Source organism: Pelodiscus sinensis, chromosome 6 (assembly GCF_052426305.1).
Source record: "Pelodiscus sinensis isolate ZL-2025 chromosome 6, ASM5242630v1, whole genome shotgun sequence".
Lineage (NCBI taxonomy): Eukaryota > Metazoa > Chordata > Testudines > Trionychidae > Pelodiscus > Pelodiscus sinensis.
Window position 1 is genome coordinate 81,182,546 of NC_143057.1, and position 26,894 is coordinate 81,209,439.

The following is a 26,894-nucleotide window of genomic DNA, read 5'->3' on the forward strand; positions in this document are numbered from 1 at the left end:
CAAAATTGGTATCTACATATGCATCTTCATCTACAAAAATGATCCACAAATTTGCAGGATTCTAGATACAAAATTTGTATCCACATCTGTATCCCGCAAATATGAGTCACAGATATCCACATCTGCAGATGCAGATACTCACAAATATAAAGCGGATATCTGTGGATATGCAGAGATCTATTCATATAGCATATTAAGTATTATACTAGGAAAATGACAGGAAAGAAATTCAGAACTTCTAATTAGTAGCTAATGGAGTTGCCAGTTATTTTAGTATGTAAAATGGTTGTCAAAGGTATATGATGTGTCAGTACTCAATACAATAAGTACATATTATTCTGAACAATTAATAGAATGGTAGGACATCTTAAGGTTTTATCACAAATTGAACATGGCTTTTTTGCACAATTACCGAGTTATGTAACCATATGATGTATAGATATACGTATTTAAAAAGCCATTTTTCATTGAATATGAAAACACTATAATGGCTGACCAAAATAACCCATTGCAAAATTAACCTTATACATTTTGCATAATTACCTATGCTCTAGTGTTAATATTGCTTTAAAACATTCTCAAAACAGCTGTAGTAGCATTCCATAATTAAAGTTAGAGTTAGCTTCCCACTGGAGGCTTGATTTTTAACTTGCACTCTTACCTGCCCCTTATTGCTTTTCGAAAAATAAACCAATCTGAAAAGATTACATGCATGATCTTTTCCAAGGGCATGTCTACATGAGGAAATTATTTCAAAATAACTAAATTTGATATAATAACTCCCAAAATAACTATTTCAAAATGGCACATCCACATGACAAAGCAGCATCGAAATAACACAGAATTATTTTAAAATAGCACATCCACACTGATTGGCTCCTGTATCACATTTAAAGCTCCCAGCAGAACTCCAGGGAAGACACCTGGAGAGTGAACACTTCCTGTAACTACTTGCTGTGGCTAGCTGAGAGACATAGTTAAAGGGGCTCCTCTCTACAGCCATGTCTCACATGCCACTTCTCCACTGCCTACCCCATTGCGGAACACCAAACTCACATGGTATACTCTGGTTACTCTTGTGGATGCCAAAGCACTTACACCGTGGAGCCAGAGCTGCTGAAAAGCAGTGATAAGCTCGTGGGCCTCATGTTGCACCTCCTGGCGCAGTTCATCCAGACTGTTCACATGCTACTTCAGCAGGAAAAGGACTAGCCTGGACCGCAGGCCCAGATCACTCAGGTCCTAGCACTCCTGCTGATGTGCATGGCCCTCAATCCCCTGGACACCGTGGAACTCTGCTTCTGGAAGCGGGAGACTGCGTCGTCCAGCAGCTATGGGATGACAAGCAGTGGCTGCAGAACTTCCACATGTGGAAGGCCACCTTCCTTGAGCTCCGTGAGTGGCATGCCCCTGCCCTCAGTGACATGACACCCGCATGTGATCCACCGTCCCTGTGCAGAAGTGCTTGGCCATCGTCCTCTGGAAGCTTGCCACGCTGGACAACTACTGCTCCATCGGGACTGGCACCTGTCTCTGGGTGGTTGGGAGGCTCCGGCTGCCCAAGAGGTCCAACCACCTAGTGTTCTGGGGCCCTGGTGGCCCCTGGGCAGGAGTAGGAGGGGAAGCCATGGGGGAATGGTGAAGTGGCTGATGGCCCGCTTCATTCATGACATCATGTAGTCCTTCACTGAGGTAAGAGAGGAGCACATGGCCTCATGCTGCATTGTCCTTGTGTGTTCTTTTCTGCCTGTGGATCCCAAATATTCAGATAGATGGCATGGAAAGTGAGGGACGTGCCAAGCTCGCACCTATCCCACCTGTGAAGAAAAGTTACAAGGGCAGTCATCCCAGAAGACACTGTGTATAAAGCCTAGGCCTGATCTCTGAGCTGACACTAAAAGTATCGGTTCAGACGATGGTGATGTGCTTTGAACGAGACCAAGACAATAGGCACTTTCCAGCAGGGCCACAGACGTAGGGAGCATCACTGCATCCACAGGCCCAGGACAAGCAGGCATGGGAAGGTGCTGGCCAGGCTAGGAGTCTGTGGGCAAGAGAGGGACAGGGCAGCTTCTTTCTGTGTCCCACACACACTGCGTCCTGGCGGCATCTCTAAGAGAGAGAACTTCTATCCCTGCCTGCTGGAGGAGGGGGGAGGATATGTTGGGGAAGGTGTGTGTGAGCGGCAGATGTCGCTTGCTGGAGAGAATACTACTGGGTTCTCCTCCTCCTCCTCCCATGCACAATATCAGTCTCCTCCGCATCGTCATTCTTGACTAGGAGCAAATGCTGCCTAAGTGTAAGCATGACCTGTGCTGTGTGCGACACAGCTTTGTGGTTCCATGGCCCCAGACTCCTTAGTGGTGGCTTGTCATGGGAAGGAGTTTCACCATGGAGGCTGAAATAAGGCAGGCCTCTCCAGAAACTTTCTGAGAAGGACCAAGGGGTTCCTGTGTGAGAGTATGTGATGGGGCAGACAGAACCCATCTTCCATTGGAGGCCATTCAGCACCTTGGCCAGCAGCAGGGACAATGGAGAGGGCCTCAAATCGGGGCAGAAGGGCAGCTGGCCCTGCAGCCAATCAGGGTTTGGCATCCTGGTATAAGGAGCTGCTGAGTGAAGGTCAATTAGTTCCTTCCTGGAGCTCAACCTGGCTAGAACTCTGAACTGGCTGTGAGCATCAGCACCTGGGCCAGCTCTGAGTGGGAGCTGGATATTTTCAAGGAACCAAGGCTAGATCCTGCAACAGGAGGCTAGCCTGTGGCGGCATGGAAGAACTCCAGACAAGGGGGGAACCCTGGACCTCGACTGCCAGTTGGACTGTATCTCATCCTGAGTGGGTGAGGTCATTATTATGAGCCCCCTTGTAGCTGCTAAGGGGCGCTCGCTGACAGGACTGAACCTGTTACAGAGTGTCATGAGGCTGAGTGCTCTGGCCTGGCACCTGCCCCCGTGTGTACATATGGAAAATGATGGAACTCACCTGAAGTGCCATTCTTAGGTTCATCCGAAGCCTGGGAGACATCCTGGGGGGCGGGGAGAAACAGGTCCTCGCTGGCAGGCACGGTTGCCTGCCTAGCCTCCGCCTTGTCCTCTTTCTCCTCCTCTTCTTCATTGGACTCATCTGCCCTCCCATCCTCTTGGAGGCTGCCCATCCTGCCCTCTTGGTCAAACTTCATGACTCCCTTCCACCCCTCCTGAGGATGGCATCCAGCTGGTCAAACGAGCAGCAGTTGCGTGGTGCTGCTTTGGAGCATCTACTCTATTTCCTGCCCTTGTATTAGGCCTGTTGGAGATTCTTAATCTTCAGCCAGACCTGCTCCAGGGTCCATTTCTGGCCTTTGTCTGCCAGGCTGCCAGCAATCCAGCCGTAGACCTCTGCATTTTTCTTCCTGGTACAGAGGTTCTGGAAGTTGGTTTCTTCTCCCCAGACCTTGATGAGGTTCAGGATCTCCTCAGCAGTCCAGTACGGAGCTCTCCTGTGTCCCTTGCACGTGCCAACCAAGGGAGTGCTGGCAGTGTGAGGGAGAGTTTGGGTCCATCATGACTCCCTTGCTGGCTGCTGTCTCTCACAGTAGCTCTCACTGCTCTCCAACATGCAAGAAGCCCTTCTCTTGCTGACTGGAGTTTTAAGCTCCACATGAGAAGGCGAGCAGTGGAGATGCAAGGTGAGGCCAGAGTGGTCAAAACTGCAGCTGAGAGAGGCCTCTGGAGGCCAATTATTTTGAATTAGCATCAGCAGAACATCCACACTAATGCTATTTCTAAATAACTATTTTGAAACTAGCGTTATTCCCGAAGGAAAATGGGAGTACATATTTCAAAATAACCAGCCCATTATTACGAAATAATGGGCTTGGTAATGTGGACGTGCTGCATATTAATTTGACATAAAGGGAGTTATTTTGAAATAACTCCCTAATTTAGACAAGGGCCAATGATAGAGCATTTGTTAAAATCATTAAAGTAATTTTTAATTATAGCATTTTGAAAATGTACTTATATCTTTTTTGAAATATTTCTTATACCAGATATGTTTGTTTTGTTAGCTTCATTAAAGAGAAATGCCTTAGTATTTTAGGAATGGCTACTGATGAGTTAACAAGGTATAGTAGTCCTACTATGTGTACCTTTTATTTTTAACTAAGACTCTAGGTGACACAATCACAAATAAAATTTGCTATCTAAAAAGCAGTACTTAAATCATCAGCAGCATCATTTATACATATTATGCATACACAAATACATTTAAGGTTACAAATCAAACCCTAGCAGAAGCTAGGAAATGACAGAATTGAAGTTGCCTATGAAATTTAATTCAGTTCATTTGTGCGTATGTATTGTTATACAGTTTTACTGCTATATTTTTTTTCTACAGCACCCCTATATTGTATGAACAGTGCTCATTTAATGAACAGCTATTCAGTGTTTTGGTTTAATCTCATTATTCATTATGTAGCCCTGTGCTTTATATACTGCAAACTATTCAAACCCTGCCCTGAAGTTTGAATTTTTAATTTCTGCAGGGGCTATTCTATGGTACTCAGTTTTACAGAGCATACATATTTCAAAAACATTAAGTAATTTATGTTCACAACACTTCTATCAGGTGAAGAGCAGTGTTCCCTATAGGCTGAGTGTTTCTACTGGTAGTCCACATCTGCATGTGCCTTGATGCACATAATACAATTTATTCAACACATGGATGGAAGAAATTAGAGGGAACACTGGTGAAGAGGTGCTAGTATCTTTATTTTCTAGATTAAATACTAAGGCTCAGAGAGATTAAAGTAAAATGTGAATAACCCATTGATGCTGATTTTTAGCATATGTAGTATTTTGTATGTTCAAGGCAGCTCCGATTTACTTCAGCTACAGCTGTGAGTACTCAGCATTTCTGTAAATCAAACTTCAAAGTATCAGGGTACCCAGAAAATGAGAAATATACATAGTGACCAGTTGTGAAAAGCCTGCTTTATGTTGCTTGACTAAAATCATATAGGAATTCTAGGGGCAAAAGCAGGGATAGAATCTAATTCCCCAGGACAGCATTCAGCTGCCCTCCCTACTCTTCCTGCCATCTCCTGTATGATAAACCTTCCAACTTCTGCAGCAAATGAAGCAGAGGGTCAACATACCACAGCCTGCTTTACTGCACAGCCCTCATTCATCCCAGAGCAGGTTCATCCTATACACTGAATGGTGCAAGGTGCTTGTAGAATAAGAACTGTACTACTTATAGACTGTTTTATACTGCATACACACAAGTGGAGGCATAGGAAGTTGACCAGCCACTTTAACTTTGGCATCTCCTAACTTTTGAAAGTTTAACTTTGTAATCTTAATAATGGTCAATTAAATTGAGCTTTTGTGTGTGTAATTTCCTGAGTTTTCAAAAGGCATACTAAAAAAAACCAGAAATTCCACCATGGGGCATCATATTGATACCTACATGGTTCTTCAATTGTCAGGGAACCAATGTTTCCTCTAATTTTTTGTATCCATATGCAGAATGACTTTTATTATGTGTACCAACAGGGAGTTGAGGTATCACATAAGTCTTTCTGCACACTGACAATGTGTAGCAGAAGTGGGGCTGACATGAAGTTGAGGTGATAAGGGCTCTAATTGTGGGTTTGGCTTTCAATGGGGGCTCTGGGCTGAAACAGGCAGCTGAAGTGCAGGAGGAATGGAGGGCTCTGGTTAGAGTGGGACTGGGAATGAGGGGGTTGGGATGCAAACGGGGGCTCCAGGTTTGGGGTGAGGCTCAGGCCTGGGGTTTGGAGTGCAGGAGGGGGTACAGGCTTTGGACTGAGGTTGTGAGCTTTGGGGATGGGAAGTTGGGATATACAAGATGTCTCCTGGTTGGGTGGGGTGAAGGGTTGGGGCTTGGCCTTTCCTGGGGGTTCCAGGTCAGCGGTGCTAAGGGAGGCTGCCTAGTAGCTGCCCTAGGGCACCATGGCCAGCAGATCCAGCTTCTGGGGGGAGGAATGAGGCTCATGCATGCTGCTCTCACTTTAGCACACTCCCTCTCCCCCTTGCCCTCCCACCCCATTGGCTAGTCTGGATATAGCACATGGAGCCTCATGACCCCCCCATTTAGAAGCTGGAGCTGCTGTACTGGCCACTTCCCTGCAGGCCCCAGCAGAACTGCCCTAGAGCTGTGGCAGCTCCGTGCTAGGGCTGAGCGAGGGGTGTCTCTTTCCAAACCACAGCAGCTTCAGGGCTTGGGGAGAGGTGTGTCTCACAGCTGCAGGACAGATGTTTCCCTTTAAACTATGGCTGTGCAGCTTTAAGGGAACTTAGCTGGGAATGTTTAGATCCGCCACATAGGCCTCTGCCCCTTGATCTAACAGTAACTGATAGCAGTAGTAAGCTGTCAATCTCTGTGTGGACAAGTGCTAGAAGGGAATGGGGCTCTTTCCCAGTGGGTTTCACAGATACCTGCTGACTGTAAAGGAATGGTTGAGTCTCAGGAATCCTGGGTTCCATTCTAGGTCCTGGAAGTGTTCTGCAGTGGATATAGACTCTTCTACCTATTCCCTACAATATGATCCCTTCTGTCCTGTAACATAAATCTATTTGCTGACTACTTCACCCCATTCTCCAGTCACCCTGGGTATGTCTACACTACAGCGCTAATTCGAACTAACTTAGTTCGAATTAGTTAATTCGAACTAAGCTAATTCGAACTAACGCATCCAGACTAAAAAACTAGTTCGAATTAGCGTTTTGCTAATTCGAACTAGCATGTCCACATTAAGTGGACCCTGAACCGGGGTTAAGGATGGCCGGAAGCAGTGCCGGCAGGGCATCAGATGAGGACTTAGAGCGTGGAGCTGCTGCCTCAGGCTAGCCGAGGGCTGTGCTTAAAGGGACCCGACCCCCACCCCGGACAGACAGTTCTCAGGGGTGCCCCGCTTGCAAAGCAGTCCTGGCTTGGATTGCCCGGAGTACCCATACTGGGCACATCACAGCACTCGGCCATCAGACCAGCTGCACTTGCTGCAGGCTGCCATCTGAGGAGAGGGGGCAATTGGGGGGCTGCAGGAGAGCTTCCACCCCCAGAAGCCCGCAGATCCAGACCAGTCCTCCCCATCGGGGGCTCGTACCCCATTCCTCCCTCACCTCCTTCCACTTACCTTTCCCTAGCCCCCCTTCCTGATGTACGAAATAAAGAAAATGTGTGGTCAAAAATAGAATCTCTCTTTACTGAACAAAACTCAGAGAGACTGGGAAAAGGAGGTGGGAGAGGGGAAGAGAGAGGGTGGGAGAGGGGAGGGCAACTAAAATGATCAGAGGTTTGGAACAGGTCCCATATGAAGAGAGGCTAAAGAGACTGGGACTTTTCAGTTTAGAAAAGAGGAGACTGAGGGGGGATAGGATTGAGGTCTATAAAAGCATGAGTGGGGTGGAGAGGGTGCATAAAGAAAAGTTCTTCATTAGTTCCCATAATAGAAGGACTAGAGGACACCAAAGGAAAGGAACGGGTAGCAGGCTTCAAACTAGTAACAGAAAGTTGTTCTTCACAAAGCAAAGAGTCAATCTGTGGAACTCCTTGCTGCAGGAGGCTGTGAAGGCTAGAACTAGAACAGAGCTTAAAGAGAAGTGAGATAAAGTGATGGAGGTTGGGTCCATGGAGTGGTATTAGCCAGGGGGTAGGAGTGGTGTCCCTGCCCAAAGTTTGTGGAAGGCTGGAGAGGGATGGCACAAGACAAATGGCTTGGTCACTGTCTTCGGTCCATCCCCTCCAAGGTCCGTAGGGTTGGCCACTGTCGGCAGACAGGCTACCGGGCTAGATGGACCTTTGGTCTGACCCAGTACGGCCATTGTAAACTCAGGGCTCAGGGTCGGGGGTCTCAGTGGACCACCTTGATTTTCATGCACACCTGCTCCTGGGTGGTCAGGCTGGCAGCTCTCGTGCTCTAGACGGCCACTTTCCTGTTCCTAGTGCGGAGGTCAGGGACGAAGTCCACGATGTCCGCACTAGCCCAGGCGGGTGCCTGCCTCTTCCGGTCCCGGGCAAGCTCCCGGGAGCCGCCAGCCTGGTCCCGGGAAGAGGGGGAGGGCTGGAGGGCATCGGGTGGCTGGCTCAAGCCGTTCCAGGTGCAGGGTCTGCTGGCTGGGTGCTGGCAGGCTTGCACCTGGCACGGGCACCGTAGCCAGCCCGTGCCCCTTTAAGAGGTTCGGGGCTGGGAGGGGGGCAGACGAGTTTATCTGGTGTTGGCCAGAGTGGCCACCAGGGAAAGCTGGGGAGGGCTAGCCTCCCACTAGTTCGAATTAAGGGGCTACACACCCCTTAATTCGAACTAGTAAGTTAGAACTAGGCTTAGTCCTCGTAGAATGAGGTTTACCTAGTTCGAACTAAGCACTCCGCTAGTTCGAATTAAGTTCGAACTAGCGGAGCGCTAGTGTAGCGCCTATCAAAGTTAATTCGAACTAACGTCCGTTAGTTCGAATTAACTTTGTAGTGTAGACATACCCCCATTCACATTTCCTGTTTCCACTGGGTCCCAATCCAAATCTCCCACCCTAAGCTACTTTTTCCATATCATTGTCCATCCCATCCCCAGCTCTTTGTTCCAGTCTCTGAACACTGAAAGCCCCAGTTGTCCCCCCATATCTTGGCTCTCCATCAGATCTGAACTCCCTCACTACTCCCCTCCCTCTCCAGACCAACTGGTTCTTAGTCCCAGTCTTTTTCCCCAGCCAGTCCTGTGTGCTTATCCAATCTAATCTGTCCTAGTTGCCACTCCCAGATGCCAGTCCCAGTCCTTGGAGTGATTGCTCATGTGCGCTCCAATACATGTGTGCACGTGCAGGATCTCCAGAAAGGTTTTACCCTTGTGACATCTGTAGAGCCAGCAGTGGAATCCCCTAAAGTGGTGCTGCTGCAGCAATGTATATATGGCACAGCTGACCCCCGACCCTCTCAGGGTATGTCTACACTACCCCTCTAGTTCGAACTAGCGGGGTAATGTAGGCATACCGCACTTGCAAATGAAGCCCGGGATTTGAATTTCCCGGGCTTCATTTGCATAAACTGGGCGCCGCCATTTTTAAATCCCTGCTCGTTCGAACCTTGTGCCGCGCGGCTACACGCGGCACGAACTAGGTAGTTCGGACTAGGCTTCCTAGTCTGAACTACCGTTACTCCTCATTCCACGAGGAGTAACGGTAGTTCGGACTAGGAAGCCTAGTCCGAACTACCTAGTTCGTGCCGCGTGTAGCCGCACGGCACGGGGTTCGAACGAGCGGGGATTTTAAAATGGCGGCGCCCAGTTTATGCATATGAAGCCCGGGAAATTCAAATCCCGGGCTTCATTTGCAAGTGCGGTATGCCTACATTACCCTCCTAGTTTGAACTAGGAGGGTAGTGTAGACATACCCTCAGTTTCTTCTCATCACTCATAACAGTTGCTGGAACAGCAAGGTGGCATCTAGTATATCCTGCATCTCAGGGTCTACCAGGACACAGTACACAGGATGGCACAAAATCTGCAACTACAGGCAGAGGAGGGGGTGGAGGATTTGGATCCCATGGTGGATATCCTCCACAGCAGAGAGTGGTGCTGCCCCTCATTAAGTCCATTATCAACACTATAGAGGTGCTGTGGCAAATGCCAGCCTCCATCCCATTCAAGGCCAAGGGGGTCACCCAAAAGGGATAGGAACACCTCTAGTTAAAGTCAAGGAACTGCTACCCCAGGACTCTCGTGCTGAGTTCACTGCCATCCTCGAGGAGGTTAGGGAGGTCTCCCATACAGCACTATAAGCAGCCCTGGTTTCCAACAACTTGGCTGCCCATATTGTGGCCATGGCCATCACCATGAGGCATTTGGTGTGAGTACAGATGTTCAACATTCCACCTGAAGTACAGATCACCATCCAGGACTTGCCCTTTGTTACCCGGAAGGCTGAGGTAAACAATTGCTGTGGGCAATTAATTAAAGCCTAATGCGCCTCCCTCACAGAAACCAGATTCGACCTGGTACCCATATCTATCACTGGTGAACAGCTAGTCACAAATCAGGTCTGAGACAGAATTTAGAGCCAAACCATATATTTTAAAAGATGTGAACACGTATCAACCAACAATAAAACAGTAAATGTCCCGCCCTAGCCCAGAAGAAAAGGAGATAGGAAAGATCCCGTACACAGAAGGTTATATTTTACAAAGGTCTGAAGGTGGCGATAGATACCTGCGACCTTCTACCTCGTGGCTAATGGGAAGCCTTGAGGGAGGACAGCAGGGAGATCCCCCTCGACGATGGTCTGGCGATCCAGGATCCAGAGTGCTCGGGATCAATCCTCGCCTTCCATGTGAACTGAGGCTTAGAGTTGGTAGACACCAGTCCTTGTCTGAATGTCCATTATAAGCAGGACCCGTGATAATAATCCAAAATCCCAAAGTGCTGGATAAAAGGAGGAGGTTTCCCTCACACCTCGAAGTAACACCACTGGATCTGGATAGTCCCAATCAGGTCACGCAGGAATGGATGAATGGGCTCCTCAGGGTAGACAACGACGCACATAGACAGACGAAGGAGAAACAACCCGATCTCTCCTCAGAGAAGGGTTTATAAAGATGTCAAGGTGGGAAAACTGGGTTAGCATGTAGGGTGCAAAGTAATTGGGCGGTGTGCACAGGAAAAGAGGGTCGGGTGCATAACTGGGATGCGCACACATGGTATTAGTGCGGGGTCCATAGGTCTGGTGCCATGTGCAGAGGCCAAAGAGTGTAGTGCAAAGCCTTCTTCAGGGTGGTTTTGGTGGGAAGAGACACTGTTTAGGTGAAAAGGGATCAGCAGACTCCATTTTGAATTACAAACTCCATTTCAAAAACACCAGCCTGGGCAACACCTTTGACTCCGCAGGGTTGTTAGTGGATGCTATGCACTGCACAGATTGAAGGATACCATGGCCACACTCAAGAGCCTGGGTATTCACACCCTTGCTCCACAACAGAAGCCCTTCCAGCCTCCCTCACATGTCTACACTGCCCCTCGATGCAAAGAAGCCAACAAAGTGTCAGGGCAAGTTTAATAGATGATGCCAGAGCAAGAGCAGGGGCCCTCCAAACACCAGCAGGGACCCAAGCCCCTTTTTTGAGAGTAAACCCGGGGACCTCATACCAGCACCCATTCTGGTTTTCACCCCCCAATTTGGGAATTGTTTGTCCCACTTCTGCTATGCCTGACCCCACATTACTTCGGACCATTGGGTTCTAAGCAGGGTAGGGATGTACACAAGCAGTCGAGAACTCCTCACTCCCCCGCTGCCTCTGTAGCAGAGGAAGCAAGGGGAGGACAGGAGCCTGTTCTGGGGGGAGCCGGCTTAAAAGCTGGTTTCCCCCAATACTGTCTCTACTGTGACAACTCCACACAGACTCCCTCTTCCCCCCTCTCGTCCCCCCCCCCCCACTCTCTGCCTTTATCGGTCAATATTAGTTGACAGGGCGATTCTGCCTTTGAAGTGTAACAAGAGCCCTAGAGCTGTGAAAGGCGAAATCGCCCTATCAGCTAATCGAATAGTTGATGCAAAATGCATTGACTATTCAATTAGTCAGTTAGTCACTATTTAACATCCTTAGTTCAGATGTTCAGGCTCCCCCCAGCATTTCAATGCGGCAGCTATGGACTCCCCCACTGACCCCGGGCTCCCTGCAGCGCTGCTTCTTTGAAATGCTGTGGGGAGCCCAGCGTCAGGCTCCTCAAGACATTTCAAAGCAGCAGCACTGTATAGAGCCCAGGATCAGCTGGAGTCCCCAGCTGATCCCAGGCTCCACACGCTTTCACCTCTGAAGTGTAGCAAGAGCCCTAGGGCTGTTGCTACACTTCAAAGGCAGAATCGCACTATCGACTAATCGAATAATTGATGCAAAGTGATTAATCAGTTAGTCGCTATTTAACATCTTTAGTTCAGATGTTCTTTTTCTCCAAATTCCTCATACGTTCTTGTTAAAAAAACCCACCAGCAGCACTTATAATGTTCTGTTCTTCCTGCTCAATTCCATGGGAGGAGCTAAAGGCTTCCTAACCTCATTCTGACTGTTTGCCCAGCCAAACATGCTTACCCTGAACAAGTGGGTAAGCTAGTTTTTCTGCCATGTCTATATAATCTTTCATCCTCATATTATTCCCCCGATTTACACTACTAATAATTTACATCATTAAAATTTGTGTAGACATATGTGACCATTACATGTCTCTACATTTTAATGTGATAGCTCTCTTCAGTCAAAAAATACCTTTTCTATTCAACAAATATTTTTTCAATATAATTCTAACACATACCACAACATTACTCATCACAAAAAGACCCCACATATGGTAAATGTGAAACAGTATAGTTAAAAATACAAACTTGCTAGTCTACCTACATTTACCTAAGCCTACAACATCATATAATCAACACATTCCATAACTCCAAACAGATCAATCATTCCAATTCAGTTCATATAAAATGTTCTTTTTCTCCACCAACACATTACTTTATGAGAGAACATACAGAATTCTGACATAAATTAATGAACCCTGGAGCTATATGTCTTTTGAAATCCTTATTACATATTTCACAATACATAAAAACAGAATGCATCTTATTATCTTTACAGAACAAAACAATGGGCAGAAGTTAAGGTTGGGTAGGTGTATAAGTTGGGTGGGGGAGACAGTGATGAATACTCATATGGCTGTGGGGAACTAGCTACATCATTTAACTATTCATTTCCTATTCATTTAACTACTTATTTCCAGACATTCTAATATTTGGGTATTGTAAAATGTCTAGAATTTGTATAAAGAAAGCATAATATTGAAATCCAATGAAACATGCTTTCAACTTCAGTCCTTTTTTAAATAAGGCTTTTTGTTTGATATAACCTTTCTCATTTTTAACTGAAACACTTTTAATGTGTAGATACTTTCATTATACAATGTGAGAACATTATATGAATCATAATACTCCCAATATCCCAGGGTCTCGGAGCACTCTTAATCCCTGGAGTATTACTGTGCAACAACAACTGTGTTGCTTTAGAGCAGTGTTCTCCAACTTAGTCCAGGGGGAGCCATGTTTACTTGTTCTCTGATAGAGAATGTTTCCAATGATGCAGCACTGCTATAGACTGACTGTTAAGTGTCTCAATTGTACAGTCCACGGGCCCAGTATTAAAGAATATGCAGGTCCGTTATAGGGGCGTTAGATAGCTGGTAATAGAATAGTCAACTAACGTCATGAATTATTAGCAGTTAGTCAACTATTCTATAATCCCTGGGGGCAGGGCCGGCAGTCAGTGCAATCTGGCCCCACTCCCACTCCCAGAGGCAGCAGTGTGGGTTTTCAGATGGGAGCCAGTCCTCAAGGAGAGCCAATTTAAAAAGCAGATCCCCTTGCAAACTGGCTGCCTGCCGCTCTGCGCTGCTGCCTCTGATACAGAGGCACAGTGTATGGTGGCAGCAGCCCTTGTCCATGGGGGGGGGGGGTCCGAGCTCCCTGTGCACAGAGGCTGCTGGGAGGGAGGGGGCAGCTGCCACAGTGCGCTTCTGTCTGCTCTGTGGCTGATCTGGCAGCAGCCCCTGTCCACGGGGGTCTGAGCTCCCTGTGGACAGAGGTTACTTTGTAACAGCCCCTCCCCCCTGTGCTGCTGCTTCTGATAAAGGCAGCAGCGTGGGCAGGGGAAACAGCACCACGGAGCCGGTGCTGGGGTTTTTTAGGATATGACCAGCACTTCTCTGGCACAGTGTATGTTCAGGTCACAGAGTCAGGTTCTGCAGTTATAGAGCAGCAAAGATAAGTAAGATTTGATCATCCATCCTTACAGTACAATCATGGACCCAAATATAGTATTTCACAGTCCTTTTTAGTGATCTACAGTCTTGAGTGACCAAGACCTTTCAGAAACAATTGCCTGTGCTCAATAATGGTTGACAGAGAATCATATGGAAAATGCTACTAAGTATTTTTCTGATATATTACATATTGACGTATTTAAATGGTCAGAAAAGTTATTTTGTGAATAGTGCACCTTGGTATTGCCCATAATACTTCTGGTATGTTGTTATTTATTGAGTTGATAGACAAAATCAAGTTTACTGCTACTGTCAGTGTTGAGATCTAATGCTCATAGAAAGAGTTGGGCAGGAACAGGAATTTAGGCTAGTACAAAATGGATCTTTATTGGTCTTATATCATCATGAACAAAATGCTCAACTTTGTTTCTTATTCCAGACTTGCTAATGGTGATACTGTATCTTGCAAAAAGACAGTTCTGTAGCAGGATTTTTACATACAGGGTTGAGCTTGTACTCCTGGCAGTTAGTACAATCCTGTCTGGAGCTGCATCATTAATGGACTAGAAATATAGAACTCTAATATATTTTTATAGCATCAATTTTCTGACCACAATCACACTTTTAAGAGCCACTGAAACATTAAATCCACCATTCAGATGCTTATTTTCTCTTCTTGTATATATTCATTAAGCAAGCCACATATTAAGACAGGCATGTCAAACTGGCATTTGGCAGGCCACATGTGTTCCGATTGACATTTTTTGCGTCCTGCCAGTACATTTTTATAAAGGAATAAAGTGTGGCCCACTGGCCATTTGGAGCACGTGGCTGAGTTCAGATCACAGCCGGTCGGGCCGCTCTGTGCCGCAGCGACTGCTCATGGCTGGGACCGCTCTGCGCACAGCACCCAGCACATGGTCACAGCTGCCGGGCTACTCTGCACTGGGCACTCTGAGCATGCACTCACAGCCAACCTGGCCACTCTGCACCCAGCATGTGCTCACGGCCAGCTGGGCTGCTCTGCACGGGGCAGGTGGGGGAGGGGAGGAGGCATTGGGTTGGGGGAGCCTGGCTTTGAGAGAATGGGAGGGGTTAGGTTGAGGGGGCTGGGAGTGCCTGGGGGAAGGGGAAGGCATTACGTTGGGGGTGCCTGGCTCTGGGGGAGCAGAGGAGGATTGAGTCAGAATGGGGGCATTGGAGTGCCTGGCTCTGGGGGAGAGGAAGGGGTTATTTTGTTAATATTTTTGTTTTATTCATTCCCAAATAAAATCACAAAATGTATATTAAGTTTATATCAATAAATAAATGTCAATTTTTGCAATTGCACGAATAATTACATGTTTATGCAAAATCTCAAACTTACAAAGTATCTGAAATTTTCACAGAAGCGTGTTCTATTCGATTAACCACGGTCTATACTTGTTTTTATTTCAACAAAACAAGTTATGTATTATATAAAAAATTAAAAAGTACCTTAAATTTATATTTAAATTAAAAATTATTTTATATGAGCAAATAACAATTTTATACATCAAATTATTGTATTACATTAAAAAAAGACCTGAAAAAATATTATAAAATATACCTAAAACATAATCAATAATAATAATAAATAATTACGACTTTCTGATAAAATACATTTTCTTTGGTGGCCCTGAAAGCTATCAGTTTTCATTTGTACTGCCCTCAGTAGGCTTCAAGTTTGACATGCCTGTACTAAGAGGTCATTTGGAGCATTATCTACAAAATTCCATAATTTAAAATAAGCCAAAATGTTTCTTTTATAAAAAAGAAACATTTTAAATTTCCTTTAGATCACTGAGGGTAATGCTTAAAATACTACACATGATTAATTGCAAGTAGAATGGCAACCAATATAAGCAGGAATAAAGAACTGAATTTGCCCACGTACACCCAAATACAGAAACTGTGAGACATCAAAACTGACTTTAATATTTTTACCTTGTAAGTGAAGAAATGTCTGTAGAAATAATACAAAAAATATACTAATATGCAGTTTTTCAGAGAAAATACATTTTGAATATTAAATATATTTCTAGTTAATTTAAATTATAATTCTTACAAGAGTCTTCAAATCTATGTTTGCAGCCTTTCTTGTCTATTTTAGCATTATACATATTTAACTAAACATAAATATAGATTAACTGTACTGCTAAACATGTAGAAACACTACAGATTACAAAACATCAACAGTTTTCAACTTCAGGCAAAGTAATCTCAGGTTAAAATTGGCATCAATACTATACAAACGGACTGTTCAACAAAGCAGCAGATTATTAGTAGTAGCAAAGGAGGAAAAATAAAGTGGGAGAGAAATTTTTGGAAAAGCATGAACATTATTAGTCTCTTTGTACCATGGAAGATCTTGATTTCTATGATCCTTCACTCTTGTCCTCTCCTTCTTTATAGGACCAATGCTGCACCACTGAAGTCAGTGTGATTAGATAGATAGATAGATAGATAGATAGATAGATAGATAGATAGATAGATAGATAGATAGATAGATAGATAGATAGATAGATAGATAGATAGAATTTGGATAAATAAAAAAATATTATGAGAAATATGGAATAAATGACAGCCCAGATTTGAGTTATATCATTAAAGTATGTGAATTTCCTATCAGTTCTGGGAACTGTGGCTATTACCCATACAATACAGATATTTTGCTTACGCTATAAAATAAAAAATCAATTTTTAAATGTATTTCCCTAGAGGTTTTCAAGTCTCAAAGCCCTGGCTGGGTTGATTTAGTTGGGATTGGTCCTGCCTTAGGCAGGGGGCTGGACTTGATGACCTCCTGAGGTCTCTTCCAGATTTATGATTCTATGATTCTTAAACATGTGATTTAAATATAATTTATCTTGGATGAGATGGCAAAATCCCAAGAAACAAACTAAGATTTATTTTTAAAATAAAATATACTTTACAGTGTACCCTAAACATTCAAGTTACAAATGTATTTGGAAAATTTACCTTGTCATGTCTGTTTCTCCACTCCAGACATACCCCACAATTGTTATTTGGATTGTTCAGACATCATGTCAGGTTAAGATTTAAAACAAAAACCATACCCACAAAATTCAACAGTGTTAAATCAGAAACATATTAAAAGAAAAAAGGTCAATTTGTTCATCTTGAAACTTCAAGTGTGGAATGTACTTGACAATAAGATGTTCCTTTCATAGCAAAGAAAGGTATATTTCATTGGTTTCTCTTTATGCAACACCAATCTCTTGAAATATTTCAATGACATTTTATTATTATTATTATTATTATTAATAGTAGTAGCATATGCATTTAAAATAATAGGGCAGAGGTGGCCAAACTCTGGCTTGTGAGCCTTACTGCAGCTTACCATTAAAATGCAGCTTTCAAGCCGCAACATCTCCCCCCATTCTCTGCCTCCCAGAATGGTGGGGGGAGAGTTTGGGACCTCTGTCTTGCAGGGAGATGGTGGGGTAGGGGCTTCTGCCCAGTGGGGAGGGAGCAGGGCTTTAGGGCTTCAGCAGGAGTGGGGCTAAAGATTGTCATATGTGGCTTGGTGAAATGGTAAGTGTGGCCACCTTCATAACAGGCAATGCTTATGCATGAGTTCAAGGAACCTTAACAGCAATCAAGTTGACAATCAATTAAAATGTATGTCTTTGTATTTATAAACTTATCTATAAAAACCCATCCTATGCTCTGGGCACCTATCCATAAATGTAAAAGTCACATAATAAAATACAAAAATATTACCCCAAAATATAAATGTTCCAAACCCTCAAGCAACCTCCTCTTCCTCCTCATAGTCTGCAAAAAACCTTATGTATACAGACTGTACACAGTGTTTTCCAAATCAAAATAACACCATTCTTTATATAAAGTGGGAGAGTGGGCAAGTATTCCCATTTTAGTTTACAGAATCAGAAATTGTCCTTTGTTACCGAAATATGAAAAAGTTTCATTTTAAAAGTTGGTCAGGTACAGTGACTTGCTGTCTACTGTAAAATAAGTAAAGCTGATTGTCTCAGTCCTCGGAACCATAAAAATATAGGACTGGAAGGGACTATCACTTCATGCATTGGCAAGAATGGACCGTATCTGACAGATTTTTGTCTCATAAACTGGTTGCCCTGACATATCTCTCAATAAGTAGGTCTACCAGAATTTGTTTAGTATTATTTTGATGGGCAATAGCAAATCTTATCCATTTATATTTTCAGCTGTGGGAAATTATGGGAAGGCTCAAAAGAATAATTTAAATTATCAGCTTGTGTCAAAATATATAAAATAAATAATCTTAAATCAGACTCACAGTCCTCAAGCAGCATTTTTCTTACTTTACCTATCTGTAAATTGATTATCAATGGAAATATTTTCCCTCCATGTATGCGTATGCCAAAATTGATGTTTAGTGACAGCTACTGATGGAAATCTCATTCTTTGAGTCTACTCAAAATACTCTTTCTTGGCTCTCCTCCAACAAACACATGCCCACAAACATCTTCCTTTTAATATTTCATTTCTCTTTCTAGTCCTTTTTTGCACCATCTTAATTGGGCACTGATGGATTTCTGTTAAATATTAGTAGAAGAATGTATGGCATGTTGGTGGCACCAATCTAACAAGGATGATATGGGTGTTGCACAGAGATTTCTGTAATCTTCTGTTAGGGTCTTATTCCTGTAAGATGTTAAGCACTCAGTCAATGAAACTACTCAGTTCTTCAAAGGTAAACATTTGCTTTAAGTGCTTCCTTAGATTGGTCCAGAATGCTCAGCATCTCACAGGATCAAGTCCATACATTTAGCACACATTCTCTCTATATGTAGTTACAAATGTCTGAGACTGCTAAAAATACCTAAATAAAAAGTTAAATGGGGGAAGGGATGAACAGTTGTAATAGTTTTACAGTGTCACAGTTTTGAACCAACTGAATGCTTGTTTCATTTTCTTCCTTCTTTAACCCCTTCAGGTCATGACTTCATGCATGCCCAGGGTCCTATCTTTGCAAGCAGGCCCATTATTTTCAAGTAGATTGCAATACTGCACAGGGCTGTGCATGCACAGCATGCATTCTTAGGAATGCAAAGAGTTAATCTTCCTCTTTAAAAGCCTTGGGGGAACTCCAAGTGCATCAAGCCAGTAAAAGCTAAAAATTATGCAGCAGTAACTTGCAGCAAACCTGTTCGTGTCTCTGATTAGGAAAATGACTTGGTTGAAGTTTTATGCTGCATAGCCAACCAAGGTGGCAGAGTAATTGCTCGTGCATAATACAAATGACAGTAATTTCCACTCTGACATATTTATGTTCATTTTCAAGAAGAAGAGCTATGTTCGACCCTTCTTTGTTCAAAGGGTGGCTCGAGCAAATGGTTTGCAGGCATATGTCTGTGTGTGAACATCCCTGGCTTTGCCATGCCACTATTTCCATGTAACCTCTGTTCCACTCCTAAAAAGCAAAGGCTGCTTGCCACTTCCCATGCATATAAAAAATCTACCTCAAACTGTGTGACAAAAACTGCAATTAAACCTATGGGTTCTTCTTGTCCTCCCCCCCCCAGCTCAGACCGAGTTGCTGCAGACAATCAAATGCGCCATTTCTGCCTAGGCGATGCTTCCCTTGCCTCCCGGGCAGGGAAGAGGCATTGGCATGGCGAGAGGGTGCTGCTGTTTTAATAGAGAAAATGCTGGCGGAAGGTGAACGTACCGCGCACAGGGTAAGTTTGATGTTGACAAACTTCTTGTGGCAGCGAGACTGTGTCAGCACAACTTCCAGGAGAACGAGAGAGCGGCTCTTGCAGGGACGGCGGGAGGCGGCCGCGGGGACGGAACAGCAAATGCTATTCAGCCCGAGCAGTTTCAAGCCGCCCATGCTGGGGAATTACTGTAGTCTAGCTACGGCTCTTAGCACTGGCGCTGGATGTGTGTGTGCGCGTTGGGGGGGGGGGAGAGCTGCAGGCAAGGGAGCCGAGTGGGGAGCTTTCAAGTTACTTTGCTCCATCCTGCCTGCGCACAGCAGAGGCAGGCAGGCTGCGTGTGAAGTGCGAGCAGCGCCTCCCCTGCTGCTTTGGGCTGCGGCCCCTTGGGTCACCCAACTTCTCCGCGCCCGAAAACTCCCTCTTTGTTTCCGAATGGGACTCTCCAAAAATGTATTCTCGGGCAGACTGACAGCCGGGGTCAAGAAACAGCTGTTGGAGTTAATGTTTCTTCCTCCCACTTCGTCTGATGGCTGTGCCCTGCCAAGACAAAGTGAGAGAGCGCACTGCTACCTTCCTCCGACAGCCTGGCTGCTAGCAACAAGAGATTGCTTTGCTTCAGCACACACAGGCTGATCCAAAAGGCAATAGCAGCCTGGATCGTGCCTTTCATTTGGTGATATGGTGTTAGACCTTACAGGGTTTGTGCATAGAAGTGGGAGGGAGTGGGGCAGGGACACATGCAGGAAATGGTTCACATTATTTTGTATCTTTTTTTTTTCACCTCCAACAATTTGACAGGCATAGGAGAAATTGCATTTGTTTGCAAGGACTGATTCATGCTGCAGATCATTATCCAAAAAAGGCTGCCAAAAAGTCAGCTTGTTTTTAATCACTGGCCTGCCCAAGCTGCAAAGTTTATATCCAAATCCAGATCCAAACTACACCAAAGTTTGGGGATGCTCATATCTAAGCTTTTGAATTGGTGCATCTCTAATTTTCCTCATTCTCAGACCCTAACCTGAGCTACTGACATTCCATACTACTCTACAGCTTAGGCCGCTTCTTTCCATTCTTAGCCTAGGTTTGCCAACTTTCCAAGATTGTGCTGAAATCTGCAGGAATGAAAGATTAATCTTTAATTAAAGATTATATGATGAAATCTCCAGGAATTTCATCCAACCACAGTTGGCAACCCTAACTATGCTCTCCACAAGCTGCTCTTTCCTGGTTGAGCAAACCCACTCCTCACACTGTGGCTCAGGCCATCCATTCCATCTCTGTCTTACTCTAGCTCTTATTTCTCTCAAAGACAGGTCTCTCATTGCATGGATGGGTACCATTAACTGCAATATCTTGTCCTTTCGGTCCTCATCCTCAAAGGAAACCTGCACAACACTTTCAAAAGATGAGACTGGGTGCTTACATTCATACATAGACACTAAAAATCATGGACTGAATAGAGACATGGGATTTATGGCTTGTTACAACAATTTATAATCCACTAACAACCCCCCTCCTTTCTCTCTATGACTGGTGGGGTGTTAATGGGTCACTTTACCTTGAATGGTTCCTTGAAATATGTGTTTACTACTGAAGCTAAACAATCTGTTCCATCTTGTATTTAGCTATGACAGGCTGAGTCCATTTTCCAGAGCTGAAGAAGGGCTCAGTGTAAGTTGGAAAGCTTGTCTCTCACCAGCATAAGAAATCACCTCAGCCCCCTTGTCTTTCACTCCATCATCACATTAGTGGTGACATTTGTCACGATATGTCACTATGTTGTAATGTTGCATTGACACTTACATATATGTATCTAGGCTATTTAATCACTCATCACTGTGATCAATGGCATAGAAATGACTATTCATAAATAAAATAAATATATCATAAATACTGTTGATGTCCTACAAGCATAGCTTTCCAACAATCTCAGTAAAATCAGAGTTCTTCAGTAAACCCTACTGCCTCCTTGGAAGTGAACTATTTCAGTTTTTCCTAGTTTCCTCTCCAGGACACTACCCTATCCAACCAGTTACTTTCTTCTGATCTGTGTACTCTGCTCTGCCTGCTGTGCTTTCCAAACTGGTCTATTCCATTCTTTCGTGTTTTTTTCTGCGCATGTCACACCTTCCCCACTCACTGCTAATTAATACCTGATTTTTGCTAGCTAAAAAAGATATCACTTTCATTAGCTACACCCATCCACACAAATCAGAACTGGCCTTGTATTTTTAGAGGCTATAAGGGGTGAAATTCTGACCCCTTCGAAGTCAGTGGCAAAACTCCCCACAACTTAATTTGGTCAGGATTTCACCCATGGTACCCTTGAGCTGTGTGCATTCTGCTTCTGAACATTCATCTCCAGTTAATCTACACTCTACCTTTCTATTAAGCTGCATGATTCTGAAGAACCTGTAGTGTTTAATATCTGCACTATCTCTGTAGATAGCCTCTCAGACAGTCTTTAATTTCATTTGTTCTGCAATTGTAACCACCACCAAGTGGATTTGAACCTGAGACCTTTGAAGTAGAGTATAGGAGCCTCTACTCTTTGAACTAAAAGCCAGCTGGCTCCCAGCCCATGCGGTAGAGGTCTCTTGGTCTTAACTGTTGCTGTGGTCTAGGTACCACTTGCATTGCTCAGTAACCACACTAGAGCTATGTCTACACTGGCGGGTTGTTGCGCCACAAATATGCAAATGAGGCTAAGGGTGGAATATCGCCAAGCCTCATTTGCATACCTAATGAGCCGCCATTTTTTAGGAAGAGGCTCTGTCGCCAGAAGGAGCATCTACACTGCCCCTTCTTGTGCAAGAAAAACCCTCTTGCGCAATACCGTTATTCCTGAAAATAATCAACCTAGTGGCATTGCGCAAGAGGGTTTTTCTTGCGCAAGAAGGGGCAGTGTAGACAGCTCCTTCTGGCGCAAGAGCCTCTTCCGCAAAACGGCGGCTCATTAGGTATGCAAATGAGGCTCGGCGATATTCCACGCTTAGCCTCATTTGCATATTTCTGGTGCAACAACCCGCCAATGTGGACATAGCCTAGGTGTGTGAGTTACACAATCACAAAAGGATCGTCCATTAGTTTAGCTATCTAAATAATTCTTATTTCAGATACTCTAGTTGTAATTCATAAGTACTGACTTTTTGATCTTAATGCAATCTTCTTTTTTGTGCTAGCAGCTTTCAAGCATTAATCTCTGGAAGGCCAAATTTTGCTATAACTTAAACAACAAGGAACTCCATTAACTTTATAGGGTTGTATGAAGGATTGCAATTCAAAGAAGAATAGTGTCCATCACAGTTAAAATCCCCTGAAGGTCATGAAAAGAAATGACCCAATCCTAAGGCTTAGTGTGGCAGCTTGAAGTGAGCACTATGTATCTGCTGTTTATTGAGTTCCTCAGTTAGAACCAGAGTAGTAAATAGGCCTGGGTTCCTACCAGTGAAATGGTTTAAGTCCATGGTTAGAAGCCTGAGCAAAAGGGCTCTATTTAAAAAACCTTGAGATGGAGCTGAAGACTCTGAGGATAGATAGTTTGACTTTTCACTGTCCTGGAAGGGGTTCATTTTGACTTTGCAACTTGTCCAGAGGATCAAATTTCTGAAGACCCACCAAGCTAAGTAAGCAATCTACAAGGAGTGCCAGGAGTGGGAAAAGAAGTATACCATTACATGTAGCAGGCAGAAGTTCTCAAGAAGTAAGTGCCTCCCATTACAGTGTATAGTAGTCTTCACTTGCCCTGTGCTAGATAATGTCATGGTTAAGTGCAATTGTTGACAGTAGGTTGGGAATTTACATTCTTACCGTCTCATATATAAGAACAAGGGGACAATCTTAAGAAAGTCAATACAGATAAAAATACATACTTTTTGCATAAAATACGTACTTGTTGCCATAGTGAATCTCATTGCCACATGATGTCATTAAAATAAAGACTTTAACACGATTCAGTGAGAGACTGATGTTATATGGATAACAATATTCAAAACTATGATAGTTAAAGCTAGCAAAGAATGTTGAAAACACTCATGCTTGAGTGTTTAAATTACTTTGTAGTGAGCAGGGATTAGGATGAGACCTTCATGGTGGACAACTCACCCCATACTGCTTATTGTGGGGTTTCTTGCACCTTCCTTTGCAACATACGGTTCTAGCCACTATTGAGAAAGACCCTGCGTCTGATCCAGTATGGCTTTTAGCAAAAATAAAGCTTAGGTGACTCTTAAGTGGTACAGATTACTTGCAGCAGCTCTCTGAATAGAGGTGAATTTCACCTTCGAGGCATGTCACTGTTAATCAAAAAACCTCAAATATTCAAACTGTAAGTTATCAAAGGAAGTATTTATGTGAAATTTCTAAAAAATGCCCAGGTCACTTGGGAGCTTCGGCCCTATTTTCTGTAGCACCTAACACTCTTGGGAACCCAGTGCCCCCTGACTTTCATTGGACTAAGACTCTTCAGTTACATAGGCCGTGTCTATACTGACACTTTACTGTGCTTCAATTTTCATGTTCAGGGGTGTGAAGACACGCACGCATGTGAACACGCACACATTGTAAACTTGCATCCAGTGCAGGGAGCTGTTAGCTACTCCCCTCATTTAGGCTACGTCTAGACTATAATGTTTTATTGAAAAAAGGTACACAAACTGCGCTCCACAATTTGAGTACCTTTTTCCGATAGTTTTTTCGAAAGAGGCTTTTCCAAAATTAGTCCCATCTACACTGGCCAAAATTTTGGAAAATCTTCCTCTTTTGGAAAAGCCTTTCTTCTTCGTGGAAAGAGGAAGACAGGGCTTCCGAAATAGCGCGTCTGCTCTTCTGCAAAAACAAAACAGAAGAGCAGATGCGTTCCCTGGATGCGGCCCCATAGTCTAGACATAGCCCCAGGTGGTTTACATGGAGAGATGGGATGCTGGAGCCATGGCCATGCTTTAATGTTTTAAGTACAGACTTAGCCATAAATGCTTTTGAAAACTCTACACTCCACCATTGAAATATGAGCATTTGTTGAGAATAATCAGTGGTATCAGCAGGCCCAGGCAAAGAGTGTGCAGGGCCCAAGGCAGCACACTGACCTGCACGGCCAAGCGGCTCCCAGTCAGATGGGCGGAGCCAGGAGGTGGGCCAAGCAGCCCTGAATGCACGGGACCCAAGATGACCGCCTCGCTTGCCTTGACCAAAGGCCAGGGCTGGGTATCAGGGTCACAGCACTATTTTCTTGCACATAATATATTAAATAACTGATATATATCATAGGCCACTGTATGATAATTGTTGGTAAATGTTGACTTATTCAAGGTGACATAAACTGAAAGCTCAGAAAAACAGTGACAGCAGCAATTATGTGTATGATTACCACTGCAAATTTCAAAATCTTGATTCAATTATCCCTGAGTAGAAAACAAACATTCTCCAAATTAATTTGGTTTGCTTTTATTTTTATAAGAGATAGCAATTATTGCTCTCATTAAAACATTATTTTGATATTTTACATGGAATTTACTGGGTTCTCCTTTAAAATCAAGGCTTTTTTGCTAATTTTAAAGAAATCTTCATATTCTGGCTTTTGCTGTTCTAGAAACTTCCAGAAACATAAAAATCTTTCCTTGGGAAAAAATTGTGTTAGAAAATTTCCTGAGATGTGTCAAAATCTAGTCTCTATCTAAAGGAAAAATGAAATTAGTTAATTAGTTGATCAAGAGGAAGAGCTTAAGAGTGGGGTTTATATGAAGACAAAGATTGTCAGACAACTGATGTTATAATAGAATCAAAATACACTTGGATTTTCACAAACACCTGGTAGAAAATACACTTTCACAGGAAGTGGAAAGACCCTAGTAAGTCTCCACACTTCTTGTCACAATCTTATCTTCATATCTGTGGGACTTCAATAATGCCAGAAAATGTTAAATTAATAAATTATAATATTTCAGAACATTTTTCATGGTTTGATCATAACTGGACATTATGTTTAAAAAGCATTTCAAGCACCACCTTTCAAGTTAGTCTCAGGAGCAGTTTCCAATGTTTTAAATTTCCTCTATAGCCTTATCCATGGTATTGTGATGAAATGTCATTATGTTAAAGGAGCCTTGAACAACATCTGTCTTTGCAAATAAGAAAAAATAATAAGTAAGGGAACTTTACACATCTTTTTAACTGAATTACATGCATGTATCTCTCAGTAATTATGGTTTCCATTTACTGCTGTTACATTTTCATGTGATAGTATTGGAGTGCAGAAAAGTCATCAACTCTCCCATCCGCAGGCGTTGTTCCAGTGGCACAGATATTTGACAAACTGGCTACATAGTCATAAATGAATTATCCATGATCCTCACAACTTAGGGTTAGCTATCCACTGCCTCCTTAAGTGCACCCTTTCAGATATAAGCCTGTATCTGTTTCAGGATGGAATTCTGAAGTTTCTACTCTAAGGGTGCATCTACACAGCGATGCTATTTCACAATACTTCCAATATCCCACAATAGAGTTTTTCTCACGTCTTGGCAGCACGCCTGTAATTTCAAAATAGCTTTTGAAATAATGGGAGCACTATTCTGATGCCCCTATAAACCTCATTCTATGAGAATTAAGGGACGTTTTGGAATAGCTGTGTATTTTGAAATTAACTCTAAATAAGTTACACAATTTGTGTAGCTCAACTTTAGTAGCTTATTTCGAGCTAAGGGTATAGTGTAGGTGCACCCGAGGGCTACATCTACACTGGCAGCTTTTTGCGCAAGAACTCTTTTGCGGGAGAGTTCTTGTGCAAAAACGCTTCCAGAAGAGAGCGTCTACACTGGCACGTGCTTTTGAGCAAGAGCATCCATGCCAATGTAGACACTCTCTTGTGCAAGAAAACTCCGATGGCTATTTTAACCATAGGGTTTTCTTGCGCAAGAAATTCATGTTGCCTGTCTACACTGGCCTCTTGCGCAAGAACAGTTGTGCAAGAGGGCTTATTCCTGAGTGGGAGCATCATAGTTCTTTCACAAGAAACCCTGATTTTATACAGTAGAATGTCAGTTTACTTGCGCAAGAACACACGACCAGTGTAGACAGGCAGCAAGTTTTTGTGCAAGAGCGGCCGCTTTGGCACAATATTGTGCCAGTGTAGACACAGACTAAGTGTACTCTGTGCTGCTATCCCATTTGTTGGCTGAGTAGATGGTGAGGAAGGGATTCTTTGCAGCCTTTCCCACAACATAACTGTGCTACAGAGGGAAAATTTAATCCTGTGTAAACAAACTGAACATTAGAAACTAAGATGGTTCCATTAATTAAATTTATCCTTCTGAATTAATACAGTTCTAGCAAATTGCAAAAAAAATCTTTATGGAGTTCATGAATACCATGTGACATCTTGGTCACAAGTAAA

At 43.7% G+C, this 26,894-nt stretch overlaps 1 protein-coding gene across 1 annotated transcript in view; it reads right to left on the reverse strand.

The window, feature by feature from the left end:
* ATG10 (autophagy related 10) overlaps positions 1–19,701 on the reverse strand; it is a 201,478-nt gene extending 181,777 nt beyond the window's left edge. Inside the window, exon 1 of the mRNA XM_089779325.1 lies at positions 19,513–19,701. Coding sequence (XP_089635451.1) covers positions 19,513–19,677 — 165 coding nt within the window. The 5' untranslated portion in view covers positions 19,678–19,701. The remainder of the gene's footprint in view (positions 1–19,512) is intronic.
* Positions 19,702–26,894: the final 7,193 nt, after the last annotated feature.